The sequence below is a fragment of the Meleagris gallopavo genome, chromosome 6 (genome assembly GCF_905368555.1).
Source record: "Meleagris gallopavo chromosome 6, MGAL_WU_HG_1.1, whole genome shotgun sequence".
Lineage (NCBI taxonomy): Eukaryota > Metazoa > Chordata > Aves > Galliformes > Phasianidae > Meleagris > Meleagris gallopavo.
The window spans coordinates 30,697,566-30,721,785 of record NC_139409.1 but is presented as its reverse complement, the minus strand read 5'-3'; the positions used below and the strand labels follow the sequence as shown (position 1 = coordinate 30,721,785).

Here is a 24,220-nt window from a genome sequence, read left to right as displayed (position 1 = left end):
GCTTGCACCGTAGGGCGCGAAAAGGCGCGTGCGCGGGGGCCGTTTTTGGTGAGGCGGGGTGTGGAGGCGGCGCTGTAATGGCGGCGGGGCGGCTTGGCTCTGTGTGGCACGCTGTGAGGGCGGGGTTGGGCTGAGCGTCCTGCTTGCATAAAGGTACCAAGGCTAAGGCAGATCGCCCTGAGTTTTCTGCAGGTAGGCACTGATTTGGTCAGTACTCAGACAACTCGCCAAGCTGCCTATTTGACTCTTTGCAAGACAAACGGAGAGTGCTCTTGACAGTCGTTGGAGGTTTATTTGTCAATACAGCAGCTAGATTCCATTGTTTAAAACTAAAGGTGTACAGAATGGTAGTTGCAATTGAAAAGGCAAAATCAGATGATAAAACTAAAGTGACATGATATGTAAAAAAAGATAGTGCACACCATGCTGTACTCTTGGGTAAAAGATTAAAAAAAAAAAATTGAAGTGTACCTGAAGGCTGATATCGGTACAAAAGCCTGAGAAGACACACAGCTCCTAAAATGTTCTCCAAACAAGGTGCTTTCTGTATGTAGCTTGGGTCACTGGCAGCCCGCTTTATTCCTGACCCTGTGATAGAGCTCATCTCTCTCTGCCTCATAGCAGGTCATCATAGTGAAGTGTTGGTAGAAGCCCTGTCCTGCCCCAGGCCTGGGCAGCAAGTCAGCTTCAGGCTGATGGCAGGCCTTGTAACGTTCAGACAGCACGTTTCACAGGAAAAGTAGTTTCTGTTTAAGTCAGGGAATTGTTTGGATGCCCAGTTATGGTTAGATGGGTGTTTGCTATCCGTAAGGAAGACATAACAAAACCAGACCTGGTACTGCTAATTATACATCTGAAATGGCTACAAAAGAAGTACAATTCATTGGAGAATGTGGAAACAAAAGGCTACTGAATTTTTATAGCTGAAGACCTAACCTCACAGGTGTGTCATAATCATATATCCTCAAGTGATGTCTGTGCACAATGTGGACGTGATAGTGAAGGCTGTGTTCAGATTGCAAATGGTGAGCAGGCCTGCCCAGATGTCAGGAAAATATGTCTGTGCTTCTTCATTGCCTTGGGAATGGAGAACAGTATGTGTCAGGCTTATTGTAAGATAGATTGAATAAGCTAAGTGTATTGAAATATAGATCTTCAAAGAATTCTGTATTCAGAAATAGACTGTGTAGAGTCACATGCCCAGCACAAGCTGGGTGACGCAAAGCAATGACTGAAGCATGGTGTCTTATGTAGATTGGGGTTTTTCTTTGAGAAGGTGGTCAAAGAGAGGGAATGAAGGAGCAAAGAGAAATTAGAATATCTTTAAAAGTAAGTTTCAACAGGAAAAAACAAACAGGTGGGCCTTATTATCGTTGCTTGGGTGTCTGTGGTCCAGGTTATAGTAAGTCTTGTGCACTGGCAGCTATGTCAACAGCAGTGAGCTGCTGTGTCCAGCCCTATCTGCCTGCACACTACTGAATGCCATTGCCCTGCAAAGTGTGGTGGCTGCCGAACTGCATGTGAGCAGCAATGCCTGTGGAGGTTCCCAGAGGCTGGGATTTGCTTGGTGGGGAGCTGGTAGGTGGTGCAGGGCAAGCCTGTGCTAGGACCAACAGTGAACCAACGTGAGCAGCTAGGTGCTTGTGCCTGGGAGTATAGCATGGCAGTTTCTTTCCAGAGATGTAGCCAGTATCTGCCTCCTGTTTCTGACCTGAATCTTCTTTAAGGTGGTAAGCAACTATACTGAACTGTCTATTTAAGACTAAGTATTTGTGCGGTTTTGGTTTTTGCTTGTTTACATAATATTTTTTTCCCTGCAGGTTTTAGATCTGATTAATTTTGCATCTAGTTAACCCAAAAGTAAGAAAACACAAGGCATGAGGGTTAGTTATTTAGAAAAGCGTATCCTAGATCACAAGCAAGAACAGCAAGTGCTCAAAACTACCTTTGTTTTCTAAGAAGGACTATTTTGGTATTTCTAATTGCACCAAGCCCCCCAGAGCTACCAATCAATTTAGATGTGTTTTTACCTTACTAATTTCTTTTTATAACAACAACAACAAAATCATGATACAGTCTTGTACATAATCTAAGTCAATATTAAGCTAAAGGTTTAAACAATGCCTGGTTTGCTTTTCAATAGAGGATTTCTCTCCGTGCTCTTAGGGAAGAAAAAGGCTTTGAAGCTGCTGATGTAAGCATTCAGTCCCTCCTGGTTCTCTGCTTGTCCTGCGCTTCTCTCAATAGGTTTATATTGTTTGTATCTCCTGCAAAGAACATGTGCAGTTAGGTGCAGAATGACATTTGAACGCAAAGGTCCACATTTAGCATATAGTGCACAGATATGTGTTTCTTTTAACCACTTTCTGCATGCCCAGTACCCTTTTCCCAGAGAATCTGTCAGTTATTTAATATATTTTGATGATTAATTCTTGATCGCTACTTGTAAGAGTTTTAAAGCTAAATAAAATTTCTATTTGTTAAGTTTTACTGAATACTAAATCACATCATGCAGTTTGAGTTTCCTTACGTGCTGTTCCCAGGCCTTCTTTTATTGCCGTTTATGCATACGAGCACCAAACGTAATTTTCTATTAAATTCAAATATTCACAAATTTTCTGATAGCTTTATCGGTTAAGTCAGTAATCTCATATTCTTGAATGTTTGCTAGAACGTTTGTGAATAACAATAAAAAAGAAGCAAAAATACAGATAACACAAATTTAAGCTGTGGGTTGTGCTAGTTTAACTAATGTTTTTGTCAGTTCCTTGAACTGTTCTTAGTCCTAGCAACTTACTTGTAAAGGACAAAAGCCCCAATGGCGCCAAGCACAGCCAACAAACCAAGGAAGATGAAGACACCTTTTGTTGTCCCCGAGGATGATCCTAGGGTTCAGAGAGCAGCTTGATTAAAAATTAGCCTTGTTTTAACAGTGAAATTGGCTTTCTCGAGAAAATATCATTTTTATCTGACTATTTTAATGGCTGTATTGCACTTCAAATACTGGAATGCAAGCTGAGCATTGGAAGTCAGAGACTTAGGCAAGAGGTGGTGCTTTCACAGCCTGATCGGCTTAATTCTGAGTGCCACCAGACAGTGGGCTGGCTCTGCTGGTTTTGCACGTGCAGTGCTCCAGAGACGTGCTGTGGCTCCTCCAGCCACTGAGGGACCCGTGGTGGCATCCCATGAGGTGGAGCTGATGGGCTCCCTGCTGATTGCAAAGCTAGGGGACCATTTAGGGGACCAGTATGAGATGTAGTTTCTTCATAAGCTGTAATGTAGGAATCAACTTTGGTTCGAGGGGTGATAGCCACGAGGTAAGGAAAAGGGAAAACAAATAGACTTTCTTAAATATTGTTTGTTTCAGCTCCACATATTAAGATGGCAAAGCTTGGCTGAGAGCCTGATGGACCCAGGCTTGTTTGCCTTGTTCAAGAGCTGAGAGCTCTGCTGTTTAACATTCTTATCCTGGGAAATTAACTCTGGGCTCTGATTGTCATTGAGCTCTATCTTCTGGCTTGTCACTGACAATTTCACTCTGTTCCAAATTCCATTGTATGTGATAGAAGAAGGTGCATCATTACAATTCTTTTTTAATGTGTTACGTATCTTAATTTTTCAGCCCATTGGAAGGACTTCAACCCATTCACTGAGAATACTGAGACACATTATTGCTCCTCGTATTAACCACAATTTTTATACAGTGAAGTAACCTAGAGGTGCATGTTGACTTACTTTCCAGTGTATTGATTGATAATTGATATCTATGAAAAATCAGGACATTAAATCATTTACCTGGTATATGTGCCTCATGCATTTTTCTGTTTGTTGATAAACTATCTATGGAGGCTTGACTTCACTGTTTGTTCACATGATAATTTTTCTGAGAGTGTAGGGATTTACATTGTTTTATTAATAAGGTAGCTCCTTGGACTAGTTAGCAAAGCAAACTGATGGGACAGGTCTAAATCGTAGGACTGCAATTCATTCAACAGCAGTTTGAACAGGTTAAAAGCTGCTTGTGTGCGATGCCTGCAAACCCAGACACAGTCCTGCCAAATTTCAAAGGTCTAATGTTTAGGTATGCTCGCGTACCAGATGGGATTTTCCCTTGAAATTTGTGCAAATCATGGCACATGGGAAATGTTTGCAAACTTTAGGTGGGCTCCTCCAGAAGGTGATTCATAGCAGCAGCCTCTCTTAGATCCTATTTCCGCAATGACTATAGCATAAAGCTCCAGACTACAAATTAGCTTTTCCTTCAGGAGGAAACCTGGGGAGACAGTCTTGTTAGGCTAAATTTAGCTGCTGTGAATACACTTTTGTAAAATCCTACTTCATTTTTTTTCCTGTCTTTTGGAGCTGAAATACAATTAGGTCAGACATTGTGTCTTAGTCACCGTGAACTGATTTAGGCACAGCTAATTTTAAGCTAGATAGAATAAAAACAGCCAAAATACTGTGGCAAGTGACTTCAAAGGGTCAGTTTCTTGGCTGATGGCAATTAAATAAATCAGAAGAGTCACTAGGACATTTAGTGAGAGGTCAGGAGGGGAATGGGTTGGGAGCAGAGAGACAGCTTTATTGTTTAGGGTCCTTAGTGAGGCCAAGTTAATACCTGTTTCTGTCAAAGACTGCTTGAATAACTGTGAGTGAGATACAGTGATACTCATCTGACCAAGGTAAACCTATTCTGAAAAGTCACCTAGGGCACACTTTATCATCAGTGAATGACTCAGGCCTTTCCAGAGCCTGGTTCATCTTATGTAGAAATAGAAACTCAGTTAAGATCAATGAGCTACAAAGAGGGCACAGGGCAGCCTGCTCAGCTATAGGCTTTGGTTCTCTTTCAAATGAGCCAAATCCTTCCTTACTGTCTTCTATGTATCCATGTGTGCAGTAGGATGAATGGCACGTCCCTTACCTACTTTTCTCCCAACAGAGTAGCAAAAATAACCTGTAGCTAAAGAATATTTCATGTTTTGCGTTACTGATGGGTTTTTATAATTGTACTCTGTAGATTGTACACATAAATCAAACCAAGTTCTAACATTTAACATTTTCACAGGGAAGCAAATGTCTTTTATCTTTGTATGACCTCTCACGCAGGATGGCTAAGGCCTCCAGGCATGCTAAAACTCCCATATACCTTCTTGTGTTCCCTTCTCAGCAGATAAATGACCATAGGGAGAAACTGCTCACAGACAACCCGCATCTGCTCTGCACAGACTCACCTCCATTTACAGAAATAAGTGCACTGGCAAGGGCTTGACTCGTGTCATCACCCAAGGTGATGTTTATACAGTACGTTCCAGGTTCATCAAAAGCTCTCCTAATGGTGAGTAAGCATTCTTCAGTGACGATGACGGGATCACATACCATGCCCTGAGACACCTGGCACGTGGGGTCAGAAATTGCTGTACAGACATCTGTAGGGAGACTGGGGTGGGAAGAGAGAATATGCTGCGTTGTGGAATCCTGTTAGCCCCACTTACGGACACCTTGCACTGCTGCCCCAGATTTATTCTGATGCTTGTTTGCTTACCAGTGATACCATTGTGATTATGAAGATGGTATGTACATATTATCTGTATTTTATGCATTTTACATTTTATGGTGATCACAGGAAAAACCTGCCACAAATTGACTTACGAAGTTCGTTGCCTTTAATACACATAATTATGAAAAGAATACGGATTCTTACGTGTAGTGTCATGTGCTGAAAAAAGTGAACACTAGCTTAAGAGAGGTAAATTGTTTTCCAGTTGTGTTGCCAAGGCAATTTTTATGGTTCTCATGCCTCTCAACTCAAATCCCCTTCCAGGAGCTAGGAAAATTAGTGCAACGTTTTTCTCTCTAAGAAATTGCTTAGACACACCCATTTACTCTGTCAAAAAAGAGACTGAAAAGGGACTGTTTCCTTCCAACTTCAGTAGGCTGCTTCCAATTTCACAATGAGTGCTGAAATCCTATCTTTGCCAGGAAAATATAGAATTGCTTCTCCACAGTATCTAGTTCTCTTACTTTTAGTTCAGCCTACCATTTGTTCTGTATCCTGTGAGCCTGGCAGTAGCTTCTATTGACATAATTTACAAATGAGACTTTCATTATCTTTAGTTCCAGTCAAGAAATAGAAACACTGTGGTGTTCCCAACTTTGTTCATTCTGCTGCGTCTAAGTGCAGACAGTGTTCCAGCACCTAATTATTTTTAAAGAAGGAAGATGATTGACAATTTCATTTACATACTTACCTCCCCTGGCAGGTAACAACAAAGTCAACCAGTGGATTTTCAGCTTGACTTTCTGTCATCTGGATGCTTGTCATCTGAATAATATTTACCTCAAGGATTCCCTCTGGGAGAGGAAACAGATGTCAACAGTAGGACACATGACAACTTTGTGTGTACAGAACCTCAAGTATTTGGCTGATGCTCAGATCAGGTCTTGTTTGCCATAACCTTCTTCCTCCCTTTGTGCTCCTTTTGAAGGGTTTGAAAGCTGAGAAATATTCCAGTACTTTCCCTATGAGATTGTGCCTTTCTGCTTCGCTTTATTTTTCTTTTAGAGTTAGTTATTTCTTTCACAAAACCACTTCCACCTCCCAGTAGCCACGGCTTCTGTACATGCCAAGGTTAGCTCAACCTTATGTGGTCCCTCTGGCCAGTGTGTTTCAGAATAGAAAAGAATGATAGAGCTTGTATCCCCACCAGCTGTTTCCCAGCCCAAGTGCCTGGAAACCCATGTGTAGCATGGGAACAACCATCAGTGGGTGTCCAGACAAAAGAAGATCAAGACTTGTCTGGAACCAAGGTACCGTAAACTTCACTACAGACCTGACCTGTCAGAGCATCTAAAGAAACCAAAGTAAGCCAGTTAACTACGTGTGCGTTAATCTTTAAAAATGCCAGCTGTGTCCAAGAGAAGGATTGACTGTGGGACTCACATATCTGATAAAACTGGCTAAACCAACATTATCTTTACCATATCTGTAGTACATTAGCTTCATTCTGCTCCAGGTATTGACTCACATCCTTACCTACAATGGTGATACCAGCTGTGTCGTATCCATATCTGTAAATATGGCAACCTCCATCAGGATTGTCTTCTGTTGTCTCATTGGGGACAGAAGGGTCTGAATTAGAAGATCCTTCAGTCATTACTGTTGGTTTGAGGAAAGAAACATCTTTAGAATGAGTGTAGAAGGATTCTGAGCATGACTGTCTCAATAGTATTCATTACATATGTCACTGGTTGTTTTGCTTTGCAGCTATGCAGTAATACGTTTATCTTTGTGGGATCATTCTGAAAGAAAACACATGTGGTAAGCTGCTCTGTAGAACCCTAGAGTGGCCTGAGTAAACTCTGCCAGTCCCCTGTCTGTGTGAAATAAAAGTGAGACTGCAAGATTTGGTATAATTGAGCTTTAAAATTCCCACATCAACTGTAATTCCAAATGCCAACAAAAGCTTTAAAATGCTCTCTTAGAAAGCAAGTATTTTTCCATTGTTCTACATTAGAGCTAATAGGGAAGTAGTGAAAATTCTCTTTTCTTTGCCTTTTAATTCTCACTTCATATTTCATTAAAACCACATAAAAAATGTGAAATTTGAAAAATATAGCCAGATTTTACAATTTGACACTGGTAGTTTTATATAGTTACCCAGGCTGAAAATGCAGGCCTTTTGCAAACTTTAAAGTCCTTTGATATGTTAAAAAAATGCTGACTGTCATGAAGATTGTTCTGAAATATAGTTGTGCATAAATTTAAAGTGAAAAAGCCATTCTTGGCTTAATGCAATGTGGAAACCCCATATTTTGAAATACGTGTAAATGTTTTTCTAGTTCAATCCAATCTCATTTAATTTTAGGTGGAGATTAATGCAAACCAGAAAGGAACTGGCTCTGAAATACTTCTTCCTTACTTAAAATTTACATCTTACCTCAAAAGATGTCTCTTGAGTGGGCAAGACCACAACCACTTGCTCTGGTGTAGTAGAGGATATAAAAATAGATGTATATATGCTTGGGTCTATGTGAAGACCCCTTTAAGTCACCGTGGTGATAAATGGAAATTAGTTTTTTAAATATGTGTATATGATGTCTATGTGTATATTGTTTCTGTCTCTAAACCAATTTGTGAAGCTTGCAGAGCTTCCTGGAACTTCTTGGATAATACCAGAAGTTTTAAATATATGTACTTAATGATTTAGAGATTTAGTATAGATCCTCACTGCTGATAGATGAACTCTTACCTGCTGGGGTGGGCAATGATGGAGTGGGTGTTACTGGCTTGCAAGGCACGGGTATAATAGCTTGAACAGTTAAATTGAGAGTGAAGTTTCCTTCCAGAGCAAAGCTGTGAGATGTAGTGGCACCGCTTTCTACAAATAAGCCACTTCCATCTCCAAAGTTCCATTTGTAGGAGATGGCGGAATTATTAAGGTAGTAGCTAGGATCGTGGATTTTCACATCAAATGTGATTGGTGAGTCTTTGATAAAAATGGAGTCTGAGATGTTGCGGTCATGTTTTTGGGACATGCTCACAAATAGTGGAATTTTGTCTGCCAGAAAAAAAAAAAGGAAAGAAAATGAGTGAAGTGCACGTATCTGGCTCCAAACAACAAACAGTTCCAAAGTTCTTGAACAACAAGAGTCAGAATGTGAGACATTAGTATCTTTAACATGGGTTTCTAGTTTAATTTGATTTACTGATCTTCCAAGTCAATGGCAAACAGTTACCCAGAGAGGTATGGAAACAAATAAGGAATCACAGGCATCAATGGAAAATTGCATTTCCTCCAGTAAACACATCAAGTAGAGATGTCACAACTGAGATAGTTACAGAGATTAATTACATTATTCTAGGGAATTTGCTAGAGATATCACATTTGTATTAAAAACCTTTCTCAGGCTGGTGCATTCTTTTCATGCCAGATTATGTTTGTGGTGAATTCTTTCTTTTAACAGTGAAACAACAAATGCTCCCAGTATTTTGTTGCAGTTTATTTCAGCACACTCACCTGTTACAGCATAAGTGGTACTTGCTTTTGCAATGGGAACGTATGTTGAGTGCCCTCTCCTGTAAATGGATACTGCCATTCTATGTTTGCCAAGAGTAATATTTGCAGTGTTGACTGAAAAAATTGCTGAAGATCGTCCAAGTGTTTCATAGTACTGACCTGAAACAGAACATGAACTTGTAATATATTTTCCTTTGAGTTTAGCTACAAGAAATTGTTTTCACAGAACCTTTATCTTCATGACTCCTGGATTGCCTAATCAAAATGTATAGTTCAGACTTGTCCTTCAGTTATCTGGCAGGTGTTTGGGGAGCACTTTTACAATGCATTTCCTCCCATTTATTTTTTTTTTCAAAGATGTCAGAAAGATATCCCACATTTCACTGATTTAAGGAAGAGCATTTGCCAAGGCACTTACATCTTTGCAAAGAAATTACATTATGTTGAGTTATTAGGATTATGTAGTGGATGGCGTGACCTCTTAGGCATTTTAAGTTTGCCTTCAATGTAGCAAGAAGATATAATGCTTCATACCCCATAGCCCTTCATATACATTTGTTTATTTGTCTTCCAGCTGATTGAGGTAGGTAAATAACATCACCTTTATGTAAAATTAGGGACAATATTATTATTATTCATGCTGATGTTGATGATAACACTGATTTTCTCAAGCTAAATTAGGATTCTAAGATTTAGTACATAGCCTGTGCCAGAAATAGCCGAGGCATTACATACTCACAGCTGGAAATACTGAAAATCAGCATCTGTGAATAGAACAGTATTACATAGTCAATGACAGTTTTTGCCTTCTCCCCAGAGCTAAGAATTGCTGTGCCATTAAACTGATGTGAACGTACGCAGCTCTGTGCTCTCTATAAAATCTGAGAATCTGAAGTGGCAGTGACTGGCCAGCAAATCATCTGACTGACCTCAGACCCTATGTTTTCCTAGAAAATTATATTGAGTACCACTGAAAGGAAATTAATTTTCTTCAGTGGTAGTTCTGTGAATGCAGACTTAAAAAAGATCTCCTGATAATGCGCAATTTCCAGACCTAGCAGAAGATGAATAGAACAACTGGTGGCCTCTTCGAAAAATGGGCAATGAATTTGGGGTCCCCATTCAAGAAGTGTGGAATCCTTTTCAAGAACTTTTATTGAAAGATACTAGAAAAAATGAGTGAATGTAAGCTTTGCAGCATCAACCAAACTGAGGTACATTGCAGTACTAACCAAATGTATGGAACAGATAGACAAAGTTCCTTGTCCTCCAGCCAGGATAATGAGGGAAAAGTCTTCCATCTGGGAATATATTATGGCTGTGGTTGCTTGTGCAGTTTTCCCAGCTGCAGTTGTCGATCCATTCAGTCCAGTTGTAGACATACTGATCCTGGGCTGGGGAATCTAAGTGTAGAAACAGGACACTTTCCTGGTCAAGTGAGAATTTCACAGCAAGTGAGGAAACAGGAGGCAGACACGCCAGGTTATGACAAAGTCACTGGCCTTAAACAACAGGGTACATTGGGTTATTTTTCAGCTGACATTCAGTTTTTCCATGTATGTGGGTTTTTCTGTTGTTGTTGTTTTCTTGTTTTTAATACAGACACCAAATTTTTCTGGCTTAGAATTTTTTATTTTGAGGCTTAAAAAATTTACTGTGTAATGAGCCAGACATGATTTAAAATTACTTCTCCAAAATTTGCTGACAACTACATGGCATTGTAGTGTTTTTCTGGAGCCAGTGAAGTTTCCCCAACATTTGGCAAGCAGAATTCAAAATTTTAAATAGAAACTTCAGCCATAGAAACACTGTGAAGAAATGACTTTTAGTTTGTTTTGTCAGAAAAGTTCTGTTCGAATAACTTAGACCTGAATTTCAATTCCTTTTTGAATAATAAAATATAGGTTCCTTTCCCAACCAGCACAATGAGCATTAAGTAGGGAATGGATATCAGCAGTTAACAAAATATTAGACAGTGAAAAAGTAGAATCTAGGCTGAAGAAAACGAAAGAGTTGTTACGCCTTAAAATGAAAATTACTTTCATCATTATACAATGTGTTGAAGATTTATGAGTTCAGAGGAAGAAATGTACAACAGCCTCTTTCACTCCAGGACTGGCAGCTTCAAACATCAAAGTTGTTACATATTTTTCCCCCATGAAACACGTGAATAAGATAAAAAGATGATTATTCTATGAAGTGATTGCTTGATTTTAATTTTTTTAATTTTTTTTATTTTTTTTATTTTTTATTTTTTAGTACTTAAAGTGTGGGAATGTGAGATTTATTCTTTCTTGAGAGTTAGTTTGTTAGTGAATTCTACAATCCCAAACTGGAAAAAAAAGTCAATTTTATAAACCAATAGCTTTATAAATTTTGAGGAAAACAGTGTGACTGAGTGATCAATTGAACCTGCACTCAGCCAGGGACTGCAACATTGTGACTGAGATGAAAAGCAGCAGCTGTTTTGTTATGAAGCCAAATTAAAGCCAATTGAAGTATTTGGAGGCCAGTTCACTGTAAGTGAAGACAAATGTCCTTAAATTAACCGATCATTATTCGTAGGAGATGCAGAATGCAAAAACTAATGCAGCAATATAAAGAAAGAAAATGGTATGACAGGTTAGACTCTAGTGTAGTTATCAGTTTAGAGCAACATGACCACTGTTCATAGGGTGTACTTCTAATGATTTCAACAATTTCCACTTTCACACCAGCATGAAGATTGCCGCTACTTACCCAGGGTACAGTTTCTCTGGTATATAATGTTGCCATCGTGATCTTCTTTCTGGCACTTGGGAAACTGGAGGGTCACAACAAAGGTCACATTGGATCCCACCAGTGCTGGGCTGTCAGTCACCAGTTTGGTTGTCACCTTTCCTCCTGTAAAAACCAGAACTGATCTTCACTGCATTTGTCAGAGCAGCAGCTACCTTCAACTGTGCACTATTTACATAGTAAGCACTTCCTTGGTTGCTCCTTTCTATCCCAGGAGATTTGTACTCCTAAATCACTTGAGTTCTGATCAAAGCCCTAGTTTAGAACAGTAGGAATTCCACCCAACGTAAGATGCTGATCTGTCATTCATTTCCTTCCTAGTGCTAAAAGAGATTTTTTAGCTATGAGGTTGATATATCCCAAAGGAGAATATTTGTATTTCTCCCCTGTATTTAGAACTTGGCTCAGCCCAGGAGACAATAAACAGGTTTTTCACAGAAGTTGTTAAACAGAAGCCTGCAGCACCCTACTGAGGTAGAAATTGAAACTATATGTCTTGTAGGGCATGTTTCAAACAAAGCATTATCCCAGAGCCCTGGCCATCACTACATCGAGCTAACTATTCATGTCTGATGCTGTGAGGTATGGGAAAGCAGTAACTGGAACAGCTCATTATTCTGCTTCTTCAGACAAGGTGCTGCTAATGGTATCAGAGCAGATCATCCCTACTTTGCAGTGCTTGCAGCAGCTGAGAATATTGCACCTGTGAAGAAGCGCTGCAGCACCTGTATGCTCCAGTGAGGGTGATTACCTGGCCAGTTTTCTCTGTGTCTTTGAATTGTGTGTGTGTGATTACCTTTCCAGCAGTCCTTCCACCGAGGGTCATTGTCTTCCCAGAAAGGATAAAGTTTTTCATTCCATTTGTTTTCATCACTAGACCAGCCCTGTATCTTGTTGTGGTGAATGACAGGAGAAGTTCTTCCATTGCTCAACACATCTTGAAACCCTGGATAGAAAAGGAAACATGCAGTGGGCTGGTGTCTTCCCTCCCACCCTATAAAGGCATCACGCCTTCCTGTTATGACTGTATTCTGGTCCTCTTCAGAAAAGTTTTAGAACTTTATAACTTTATATTAATATAAATTTAATATATAACTTTATATTAATCAACTATAATCAGCAATTCCACCTCTGACGGACTGATATTTTTCCACTTGCTCTATTGCAGGCTCTCCAGAGAAAGAACACAATGTTTTACAACATTTTGACCGTATCAGAGCCATTGTTCTTATGAGTGAACATAAGCACGCAACAGTTAGAACAATTATAAAGAGGTTGCCTGACTGCTGCATGCCTTATGCTGGACAGGTGATAAACCCGTGCCTTAAAGGGAACAGGCTACATGCACTGTGTCTGAGCTGTGCTCTAGTGGAGGTTGTGCTGGAAGCAAATTTTGACCCATTGATGCTTCTTTGGTGGAGTGGCTGCTAGTTTGTGTGAGTGGGCTGGAGCCAAGTGTAACAGAAGCTGGTGTTTGCAGAAAAGGAAATGAAGAGCTGAATAGTAAATTCAATGTGTTTACAGTGTAACAGCAAAAACACATTAGCTTCATGCCTATTACTTTAAAATGACTCAGATTAAATAATGTTAATAATCTCTTTCTTCTCATATTACTACAAATGAGGGACTCAGACTTTTCCCAGGCCTTAGAGGATCCCTCTCTATTATAAAGTACTCAAAGAATGCAAAGCAAAATAAATATTCAAGTAACATGTAGAAACATGTCAAACACTGTAGGATACCATAAAAACATGTTCATAAGTAGACTCATATGCAGAGCTCCATGAAAGCCTGGAGGCTTTGAACAACTCTGTCATCTTAATCAGGTAACTGCTGGGTGTGCCATTCTGTCCCAGCATCAAGGGAGTCAGGATTTCTTCTTTATTTTAAAGTTAGTAGATACTGGATGCTTTTGGGATTTATACATGGGTGCAAGAAAGAGATGGATGATTTCAGGGAAGATGCAGGGACCTGTAAGAAGGGCAGGAATGGCTATGTGTGCTGTACCAAAACCAGTCGTGTTGGAGCTTGTCCCGGTTTTGGAAAAGTTGCAGAGCAGGTGTAGACAATCTAAGCCTGGTCTTGTGACTCCTAATTTTACTGCAGGGAAGAGCCAGAGGCACAGCACCAGAGAATAGGCAGGAGCTGCTTCTCTCGTGATGTTTTATCACCCAGTGAGATGGCTGCTGGTCTGGGAGGGCATCCCTTGGCCAGTCCCAATCTCAGTGGTCACCTCAAAGCAAGCAGCTCTCTCCCTGGTCTCTTGAGGCTTAGGACTGAAAGGTACAAGGAAAAGAGTCCACAGATGTTATGACACATATTCTCCTATACATTTTTGCCCTACAGGAACTCTTTGCAATCTCACTTAAATATCTTGAATCAAGACTTCCCTGAAGATTCAAGATATTTTGATGTGAGCAGAGCAGAACATCATGACCTGTATTTCCTCATGGCTTGTATCACATGCTATATTATGTTCAGTCTTTGTTAGAGTTGGGCAATATTGTCCTCCCGGAAAAGAACAGCAAATTAGAAGCTATAAAAACCATAAAAATATTTCACAAAAGCTTTTTGTGCTTGATCACATGTTATGTCAAGAAATTAATGTCATCTTATTTGAAAGAAAGTGGTTATGAATTTTTCCCTTTTTTTCCCATTCTCTTTGATTTTATCTAAAAATTATGTGATGAATAAAAATGTTTTGATTTTGTCCAATCAAAACATTTCAACCATTTTTTCCCCAAATATTCAGTTCATCAAAATGAGCTGGAACAGTTCTAATTTTATAAATGCTTTTAATTTTGAATAGCCATATTTGTATTTAGAAGTCATTTTCCTGTCCAGCTTTAGTAATAACTGTGGTCACTGCTTCTAAATCATGAGCTCTTGAGGCATTTCTGTGCCTCCCCGTTGTGCTTTGTTTATTTCAATCAAATATAAAACATTTCACAAGAGCTTCAGGACAAGACAGAGACATTTTTAAGATGAGAAAATACTTCACCACTAGTTCAGCTAACACATGGAACTGAAGATTTTCCATTGCTGAACTTAAAGGAGTGGAAAGCTGTAATGGATTTCTTCTGTAACAATGAAAAACACTCAAGCACAGATATTGGTCGTGACATAAAATTAGAGCAGTTTAGTTCAAAATAGATGGGGTAATAATACAATCTAAGGAAATGATTACTGTAATAGTTTTGGTGAGGTGATCATAAGAGAAAAGATCACACTCTGATGGACGTTCTTCTTTCTCATTCTGGTTCTCATTTTGGTGAAAAAAACAGAGAAGACAAGTTCAGCATTTCCTGTGCTAGTGTGTTAGCCATGAAAGAGAGAAAGTCAGCATTAGAACAGCAATAAAAAGATGGCATAGTTAAAGAGCAGAATGTAAGAAGGCTGATGTTATGGCCAAGCTAAGAAGAGAGAAAATGACGTAAACTTTCTAAAGTTGCATGTGCAAACATAATAAAGTGGGACAAAAGAGAATTTGAGAAACAACTTACAAAAATGTAAAACTTACTAATTAAACTTTTTTAAATACAGAAGTATTAGAAAGCCTGCCAGAAAGTCTGTAGGGCGAATAGAGGGTATAGATACAAAAGCAACAGTTAGGGAAGATAAAGTGGTGACACAAAAATAAAAATATATTCGTTGACATTTTCATGCTCAACGGAAGAGCCTAAGGGACTTCTGTGCCAGAATTTCCTTCACAGTGATGGAGAATCTCTCTCAAAGTGAAGAAAAAAGAGCAAATCAACAAATAAAAAAGCCATCTGGATCAGGTGGCTCAAAAGGTGTGGAAGCTATTCAAGAGTGAAATAAATGAGCTGTTAACCATAACGTGTAACGTCTTGCTCAAAGCTGCTCCAATGGCCGTGAAACAAAAGTTGGCAACTGTGCTGCCAGTTTTTAAAACTTCCAGGGAAGATTTAGAGGATTATAAAAGGCGTGATGCTCAAATTGGCCAAGCTGGTAGAAACAGCAGTGAAGAACAGAGTTGTCAGAAACAGCAGATTAATATGATGTGCCGTAAAGGAGCGCATTCCTCGCAAATACATTCAAGTTCTGCCAAGGGAGCTGGAGAGCAGGTGAACAAGGCTGACTGGGTTGTTACAGAACTGTTTGTACAGAACAAGAGCCTCTAATCTACTGTTGCCACTTGAAAATGAGATCTTGTATCTTTACAGTTTTGAATGCGGTGCTCAGGAATAGTTGAAAAAATAGGTAAAGGTTAAAGAGTAAAGATGAAAACATTGTTACAGCACTGTATAATTCCCCACGTGTTTGTTCGTGTCTTGAATACTGTATGCTGCTCTGTTCTCTACAGCACGAGCAGAGTATCAGAGAAGTGAAAAATACAGAGAAAGGTGCCAAAGGGATGGAATTGTTTCCAGATAGGAACAAGCAAATAGCCTAGAGAGTGGGTGACAGGAGAATGTAAAAACAAAATCATGAACAGCATGGAGGAAGAAGTGTTTCTTCACTGTTTCTGAAAGTCCAGGAGTTAAGGAGAGTAAATGAAACTAGCAGCTGATAGGTTCTAAGCACAAAAAATACAGCTATTTCTTCAAGTTAGGCACAGTTGAGCTGTGACATTTCTTGCTGGGTCAAAATTTACATGGGCTACCACCAAAACTGGAGTGCACGAACTGATGGGGGAGAAATCCTGTTAAATACAATGGTTCTAATCTGACTGAGGAAGTTCTGATGCAATACACCATCAAAGTCTGGGAAAGTACCCATGGTTACTAGCCTTGTACAAGTACCTGCACAAGGCTAGAGGTACGCTCAGCCTGACTTCAGTTGCTAAGGCCTTCAGTTTCCTTCTTGCAGATTCGGGAACTTGACCCCCAATTCCCATTTTGGGTTGCCAGCACTGAGCTCAGTGAGTCAGTAAGACTGGAAGTCAAGCTGGGAGTCTGGGAAGAAGCCAGGGACCAAGCCTGACCACCACAGCTGGAGGGTCTAATTCCTGGACTCCTAGTGTCCTGGAGCTCTGGCAGCCTCTCCCAGCCAAGCAAACTACGAGAAATCCATCCTGCCTCTGCCTTTCTGGCTATACTTGAGCCAGAGAAATATTGTTAGAAATTTGAGGAGATGAACCAAGCGTAGCTGTTTACCCGTGGAGCACAGCAAACAGCTCTTGGCATTTTTCTGCAGCTCAGTATAGCCTCAGCAATCACTACATATCAGGGAGCAAATAGGTTTTACAAGCACCATCGCAGGACAAGAGGGAGAAAAGGGGTGAGGGAGGCACTCACGCATGGTAGCAGCACACAGGACCGCTTCGGCCAGGAGCAGGAGCGCGAGGTGGCGGTGAGCCCCGCACATGGTGCCAGGCTGTGCGTTGGCCGGTGTGCACGGCAGAGCAGTAACTCCTTCAGCCTCCACTGAGAAGTGAGAATGAAGTTTCTCCAGTGCTCGGCCCTCCAATTAAATGAACGGCTCCAGGACTCATCATGTGATGGAATTAAGCAGAGATGCATGATTTTGTCTTCAGCTTCTTTCAGCTCATGTGCTTATGACTCACTCCCTTTGCTTTCAGCATTCCCTGGGATTTCTGTGAGACCTGTTTAGAGCCACACCATTTACCTTGCAGGCATTTTTATATTGGTTTTGCACTCTGATCAATATTTATACCTAATTTGTTTTTAAATTAGGACTATTTACTTCCAGAAATCCAAATTAACTCTCACCCTAGCCTGATTTGCTAGTGTTACTGCAACAGCTCATTGCATTTGATGAACTGGTCTCTACTTTTAACATGTTTCTCTTCCCACACCCTGAGCAGCAACCATAATCTAAATGAAAACTGGCTGATTCTAGCACTTCCCTGGACTTGGCTCTTGATCAGAGTTGATCCTGAAGGCAAACATTATTTAAATGTTCATTTAGTGGGTACATGCACGTACCTTACTACCACAGTTGTGTGATACGACACTTAGAGGTATGATCACAGACTATGTTGTGATATTCAGTCAATATCTAGGTCACAGGTTGATCTGCACACTAACAAGTACTTCACTGTAGTGTGTGTGATGAATAGAGATGAAACAAAAATAGATTTTACTGCCCAGCCTAATAATGAAATGTAATCAGTATACCTGAAGAGAAGAAGGGCAGCACTGGCAAACACTGCACTTTCTGGTTCACATTCAGCTTCAGTTTGCTTCACCAGAGACAGGTGGTCTTCTGTAGGCAGTCTAAAAACTATTTTGCAGTTCTGTCAGCCTGGTGAGGTTTCTTGCTTTTGTTTTCAGCAAAGAAGCAGCTTTGGTGAGCTATGGCATGGAATCAAGTATGGACCTCGAGTGGTCTCAGTGATCCCAAAGTAGAGCACTGGCAAGGGAGGCACCGGTTAATGAGAAATCAACAAGTTGGGCAACACTAAACTATTTTTTATTTGGGTAGAACAGGTGGAAGTCTGTAAGCCAAGGTACTGTAAACAAAATGAAGAGATTGCTCAATGAGAGGGAAATTTACAACTCTGATTATTTATTTATTTTTAGTTTGTTCTTGGTATCTTTCATTTTTTTTTCACATTTTCTTTGCACCTCTTTGTCCTCTAACACAGAATCACAGAATCACAGAATTGTAGGGGTTGGAAGGGACCTCTAGAGATCATCGAGACCAACCCCCCTGCCAAAGCAGGTTCCCTACACCAGGTCGCACAGGTAGGCGTCCAGGCGAGACTTGAATATCTCCAGAGAAGGAGACTCCACAATCTCCCCGGGCAGCCTGTTCCAGTGCTCCGTCACCCTCACCGTGAAGAAGTTCTTATGCACATTCGTGCAAAACTTCCTATGCTGCAGCTTATGTCCGTTTCCCCTCGTCCTGTCTCCACGTACCACTGAAAAGAGACTGGCCTCACCACTATGGCCGCCACACCTCAGATATTTATAAACCTGGATCAGGTCCCCTCTCAGTCGTCTTTTCTCAAGGCTAAACAGACCCAGTTCACTTAGCCTTTCTTCATAGGGGAGATGCTCCAGGCCCTTCACCATCTTTGTGGCCCTCCGCTGGACTCTTTCCAAGAGATCCCTGTCTTTTTTGTACTGGGGAGCCCAGAACTGGACACAGTACTCCAGATGAGGCCTTACCAGGGCAGAGTAGAGGGGGAGGATCACCTCCCTCGACCTGCTGGACACGCTCTTCTTAATGCACCCCAGAATGCCATTGGCCCTTTTGGCCACAAGGGCACACTGCTGGCTCATGGCCAACCTGTCGTCCACCAGGACGCCCAGGTCCCTCTCTGCAGAGCTCCTCTCCAGCAGCTCATCCCCCAGCCTGTATTGGTACATGCAATTATTCCTCCCTAGGTGTAAGACCCTACACTTGCTTTTGTTGAACCTCATCCGGTTTCTTACTGCCCAGCTCTCCAGCCTGTCCAGGTCTCGCTGAATGGCAGCACAGCCTTCAGGCGTGTCAGCCAATCCTCCCAACTTCGTATCATCAGCAAACTTGCTGAGGGTAACACCGTGTTTGGGGGGCTCTCAGAAGCATTAAGTCATGGCCTATGTGTGTGAAGCTGCACAAAGGGAGAGGAGAGCTGGATGTCCTTTTTTCCTGCCTTCCCAGTAGCACCAAGAGAAGGATCCCAGGCTGTGTGAACAGCAAAGTGCATCCTGCATATGTAGGCTCCATGGTTCAGCAGCCTCCTGTCTGCCAGGGAAAGGGGTGAAGGCAATAGCCTTGGGGATGCCAGGCTTGTTGGGACTAAGCCTTCATTATCTGACAGAAAGGAGAGAAGCATAAATCAAAATTAGAACTGTGTCTGACTATGCAAAAAAATCATATGATTGCAGCGTCCTCATGTGATTGTTGCTTTCTTGTTGTTATTAATTCAACTCCATTCCCAGCCGAAATGTCAGGTTATGAAGTCATTCACAATAATTTTTTTAAAACATGTGGAACATTAGCTTTAATTACACTCCTTTGTTTCCAGGTTGTTGATTCTTGAAGTGAAAAGTGACCTTCAAACACCATGTTTCAGCATGGTTGGCCTGATCCAAAGCCTGACAGGGAGAAAGGAGGTTTGAGCACTGCTTCCCAATGGGGTTTTTGAGAACCTTCAGGGGGAAAACTGCTGACAACAAATGCCTAGTAATTAAAACCAAAAATTTATCAGCCTAAAAATAATGAAGTTGGTAAAGACAGAGATTTTTTGCCATGTTATTTGATACATGAAAATGTTACATAAATACTGAGTGACACTCTCAATAAGAGCCAGCTGGTGAAAATTACTGAACACGTTGTAAATAGACTTCAGGGGCACTGAGGATCGGGTGTGTGGTTAGAGGAATCCAAAACCACCAGGGCTGGTGGTTGACAGCTAAATGATGGCTGTGGCATGAGGATCTGGTCCTTCACATTCTCCCTCCTCAGCTCTTGGGCCTTAGACTAAACATTCCGGAAGGGCTGACACAGAAAACTTTTGGATCCATTTATGCTGTGGCTGCAGCCAACTCCTTAACAAGAAAAGAGAAGAGGAGGAAGCCATATAAGAAAGAACTAGGAAGAATAGTGATGTAAAAAGAGTAAGGAGAGGAATAAAGAGGCCAAGGAAAAGCAGTAGAAGTTAGAAGTGGAGGCTGAAGTGATTGAAGTAGTGATCTGTGTCACAGCCTCAGCTGACTTCCAGTGAAATATTGAAGACTTGCTTGAAGCTGGCTGATCATCACTGGATCTTAAATTAACTTTGTAAAATTTACATTGTTATTCTTGGTCCCTTGAGAAGCACCTTCACAGTTAAAATAGCTGAACTGAATTGTGTATGTATAAAAGCAGAAATATTTAAAATATATCCTAAATATTCTTCCAGCAAAGAAACACATTCAGAGAGATTTGGGGCTTAATCTTACAAAGAAGTGGGTGGGTACTTCACAGCTTTAGTTCCTCAGTTATTAAAACTTGTCCAAGAGATACAGATCTCTGTTACCTGAAGGCTTGTCAGATGACAGGGTGTGATCAAATCATGTGTACCTACATGTCTAGATTGTGACAGAGCTGGCATGTTCTCATGCTATCACACTTCCATCTCAACACAAGTACAAGAATTATTAAACACTTCTCACAGGAACTTGAAGAAAAAAAAAAAGGGGGGGATTTGAAGAATGACCTTGATCTTCGGCCAAGCCAGCACACAAAAATGAGACGATCTTATTTTAGTTAACCAGGTATGTGCAGGTATAAACTGTCTGCCATTCCCTGGAGTCTCTTGAGGGAATGCTGCTTAAGACTACAGAAGTTCCCTTTCTGGGAGGAAATCACTTGTGTCTCACTTCTCAAGGGACAGGGGCCCATCAGCTGAGAAAACTGAACATGTAAATAAAACTATGTTGGCAGTTTGCAGTCTTTTTGTTTTAGAGGGAAAAAAAAAAAAAGAAGAGAGGAGAGGAAAAAGAGCCCAAAAAAGCTCCTAATCAGTTTATGGTGCCATCCAGCTCAGCTCAACACTCAAAAATAAATTAACCCTCACAACTAGATGAAATAGCTTTTAATAGTTCCTCCTTTTTAAAAATTTTTTTATTATTAATTTTTTTTTTGTCAGCTAAAGCTACAGCCAAGATTGTACCACTTTCTAAGGGAAGGCATTTCCACATAGTCACTCTTTTCTCTGAGTTCCTGTGTTGGCAATGATGCTACCCAAACTTTGCACTTGACCAGGGTATAGAATTCTGGAGCTTTATGTGTTAGAAGTCACTTTTGACCTAAAACAAAGGCTTGATTGAGCATGCCATCTCTCTGCTTCTTTAGGGATGTCTTTGTTGTTTCCTCCATGCTAATGCTAGCCTCACTGCTCAGGTACAGCCACATTTATGATAGTGCCCTAGAAGCCTTGTGAGAGCAGCTCTTAGGAAGGCATGGAAATCCCAGGTGTCATTCCATTGGGGTAAGACTGCAGCTCTTTGACATAAAAAAATCCACAAGAGCTCAGCCCTAAAATACAAATCTGCACCGACCCACACATTCCCCCACATGTGGATGTATTTTCCTACTGAGGGGAGTTAATTCCTGTAGATGACCTGCAGTTGCAGTTGAAGCACAGTAACAGATGTTGGTCCTTTAGATATCACATCTTTTCTTCTTAAGGTGTATAGATGAAGCAGGTGAGCCTCATTTAGTGTCTGTAGGCAGGTTTTTAAAGTATGGTGCTAGTGCAAGGAGGAGTTGTTATGTGGTAATCCTTGTGTTCCAGTCTCTAGCTGATTTCCTCAAAGGTTTCTGTGAGCTGTTGCTTGCCTGATGCATACCTCAGCTGAGCCTTGTGTGGAGTTGTGGAGCTGTCACCATTTGTTACGGTATGGACATTGGTTTTACTGCACTACTTTTCTCATAGTGGTTTAATGAATGGTTAGTTATGTGGTTTATACTCACAATGACTCATCAAGGCACGATCCTCTGCTTGTTGTGAGGCAGACAATTGCTGTGAGAGTGCATGATTATGACTGTAATGCCCGTGTTTTATACTGTGTTATAATGAGATGCATTCAGACCTCTGCTGCTTGTGGGGACTGTAAAAGAAAGATTCTGTGTCCATCAGCTCAAGACAGAGCAGCCAAATTATTGCTGAAAAGCTGTTTTTTCTAAAGACTCTTATTGATATTTTGGCTGTGAGAAGAAGAAGGATCTTTTAAAAAATAATACAGGATCAATCAAACAAATAAAACCTAAACAAGAAAATGATGTTGTAGTAAAGAGAATAATACGTTATGAAAACATTAGCTGTGTAGTCGTGTTAGTGGTAGGACACTGAAGGCAAAGTGATCTCACAGTCAGAATCTGCTCCTTCAGAGGTTTTCTGAGAAACAAACTGAAAATACTAAATTGTACCTTATTCACTGTATATGCTGTGTTTCATTCATTTTGGGCTGGCTACAAGAGCACAGCACAGAAGGTATGTTGTTTCATAGCCCAGTGCAATTGCGTTGACTACTCGAGAGTTAACCTCAGCACTTCTCTGAAACAGGAGTCAGAAAAAATGGAAATGCTGGAAGATGATCTTTAGCAGACCATTCTCTTTAACAATTAAAAAACAAGAATATGGACAAAATCCTGCATTTTTGGACTATATTATTATTTGGACTTCACTGACACATGGCAGTAAATCAAAGAGTCACCTCTTCCTTAGAGGCCAGACCCACAGGTAGAGGGCTTCCTACCTGCAGAAGCTTTTACAGAAACTGAAGGTTTTCTGAAGGTCACTATGAGGGGGGAAGGGTGTGTATGTATGTGTGTGTGTGTGTGTGTATATGATGCTCTACTGTCAAAAATCATATGCCAAAATCTTTAACAGTTGTAATCACTTGTAGGTGGACAAATACAATATTACATACATTATGTATATTGGAATGTCTTCTTAGTTCATTTTGAACACTGACATATTTCATTTATATTTCCTGTGCTGCAAGCAGTATATTTGCACTGATCCTGTTTTAAATCTCCATTGGAATAAAGCTATTTTATTTCAGCTTTCTTTGCCAGTACCGGAAAACCTAACATAACTCTTACTCTACAAGAACGAAAAAATTGATTTAATACAGCAGCACACTTGAGATCTCTGGCTTAAGCAAAATACAAAGGCTGAACTGTCTGTCTACTAGATGTAAAGTGCTGATAGCAAGAGCTATGAGGCCTGCATGTGGGATGCTGTATATACTTTATATACTTGATAACTATTAGTAAAGAAAATGTGTATGCATTGTGTAACAGAAAAATGTGGTTCTCACTCCTTTTAAGAGCAGAATAACTTAATGAATCTTCCCTTGAACATGCTTAGTTACAGCTGCTTGCTCTGAGCTCTACTGTCTGTCTGCCATAGCCTGGAAGGGAAAGCTCTTCCCTGCCCAATATGAGGGGTTACATCTTCAATGCAAATGGCTTAGTTTTGCTGCAGATGGAGGGAAGCTTAACAGTTAGTAAATAATTCAGATTTGCTGTTATCTTCAGTTAGAGATGTTACTTCCAGTTCAAATAGTTTAGATTTAATCCTGTCCTGTGTATGATGTCAAAATTAATAATATTAATAAAAGGAATAGCCCTGATGAAAAGAAAATAAATAAATGAGAAGTGTAAGTGAAGAGGAGGAAAATGGACTGTACTTCCAGTCCTTTAAAAACTTGCACTATTTTTTTTTTACGCCGCACTTGCAATGAGAGTAGGAATGAGATGAACACAACAATATATATTCTTATGAACTAAGAACAGTGTAAAATTATTTAGAAATAACCTGATCTTTAGGTTGCTGTTCTCTTTGCTACACTCCCAAGTACCAATTTCTACTATTATTGTGATACACAATACCTCTCAGCATAAAAACTGGCTAGTGAATGGTGCTGTGTAGTATTAAAAACATAAGAAAAGTCAGCATTTGCTAAGACGGAGCCACCAAGCCAGACTGTTACTCATTTCTCTTTGAGTAA

At 40.5% G+C, this 24,220-nt stretch overlaps 1 protein-coding gene and 1 long non-coding RNA gene across 3 annotated transcripts; one reads left to right on the top strand and one right to left on the bottom strand.

Annotated features, from left to right (window-relative positions):
• Positions 1-28: 28 nt before the first annotated feature.
• LOC116216751 (uncharacterized) lies at positions 29-7,095 on the top strand. The gene is made up of 3 exons (XR_004160135.2): positions 29-192; positions 5,171-5,338; positions 6,264-7,095. It is a non-coding gene; the product is annotated as an uncharacterized LOC116216751 (long non-coding RNA).
• GPNMB (glycoprotein nmb) lies at positions 290-17,258 on the bottom strand. Of its 2 annotated transcripts, none has more exons than XM_085226192.1 (11): positions 17,060-17,258; positions 12,595-12,744; positions 11,760-11,903; positions 10,253-10,423; positions 9,021-9,179; positions 8,253-8,561; positions 7,037-7,183; positions 6,252-6,354; positions 5,235-5,440; positions 2,798-2,885; positions 290-2,267 (listed from the first exon to the last, which is right to left on the bottom strand). In XM_085226192.1, the coding sequence occupies exons 1-11, from the start codon at positions 17,127-17,129 to the stop codon at positions 2,114-2,116; spliced, it is 1,701 nt and encodes a 566-aa protein (XP_085082318.1). In that variant the 5' UTR covers positions 17,130-17,258; the 3' UTR covers positions 290-2,113. The 2 variants fall into 2 exon arrangements, with proteins under 2 accessions (XP_085082318.1, XP_031409792.2); XM_031553932.2 differs by having other exon boundaries at positions 7,037-7,159.
• Positions 17,259-24,220: the final 6,962 nt, after the last annotated feature.

What these genes read in the sequence shown, in the direction of transcription:
- GPNMB (XM_085226192.1), bottom strand. Translation starts at nt 17,129, where the DNA reads ATGTGCGGGGCTCACCGCCACCTCGCGCTCCTGCTCCTGGCCGAAGCG. An exon ending in ATCATTGCCCACCCCAGCAG is followed by an intron (nt 7,184 to 8,252) that starts GTAAGAGTTCAT and finishes CTCATTCTAAAG; the next exon opens with ATGTTTCTTTCCTCAAACCA. An exon ending in GGGGCTTTTGTCCTTTACAA is followed by an intron (nt 2,268 to 2,797) that starts GTAAGTTGCTAG and finishes TGTTCTTTGCAG; the next exon opens with GAGATACAAACAATATAAAC.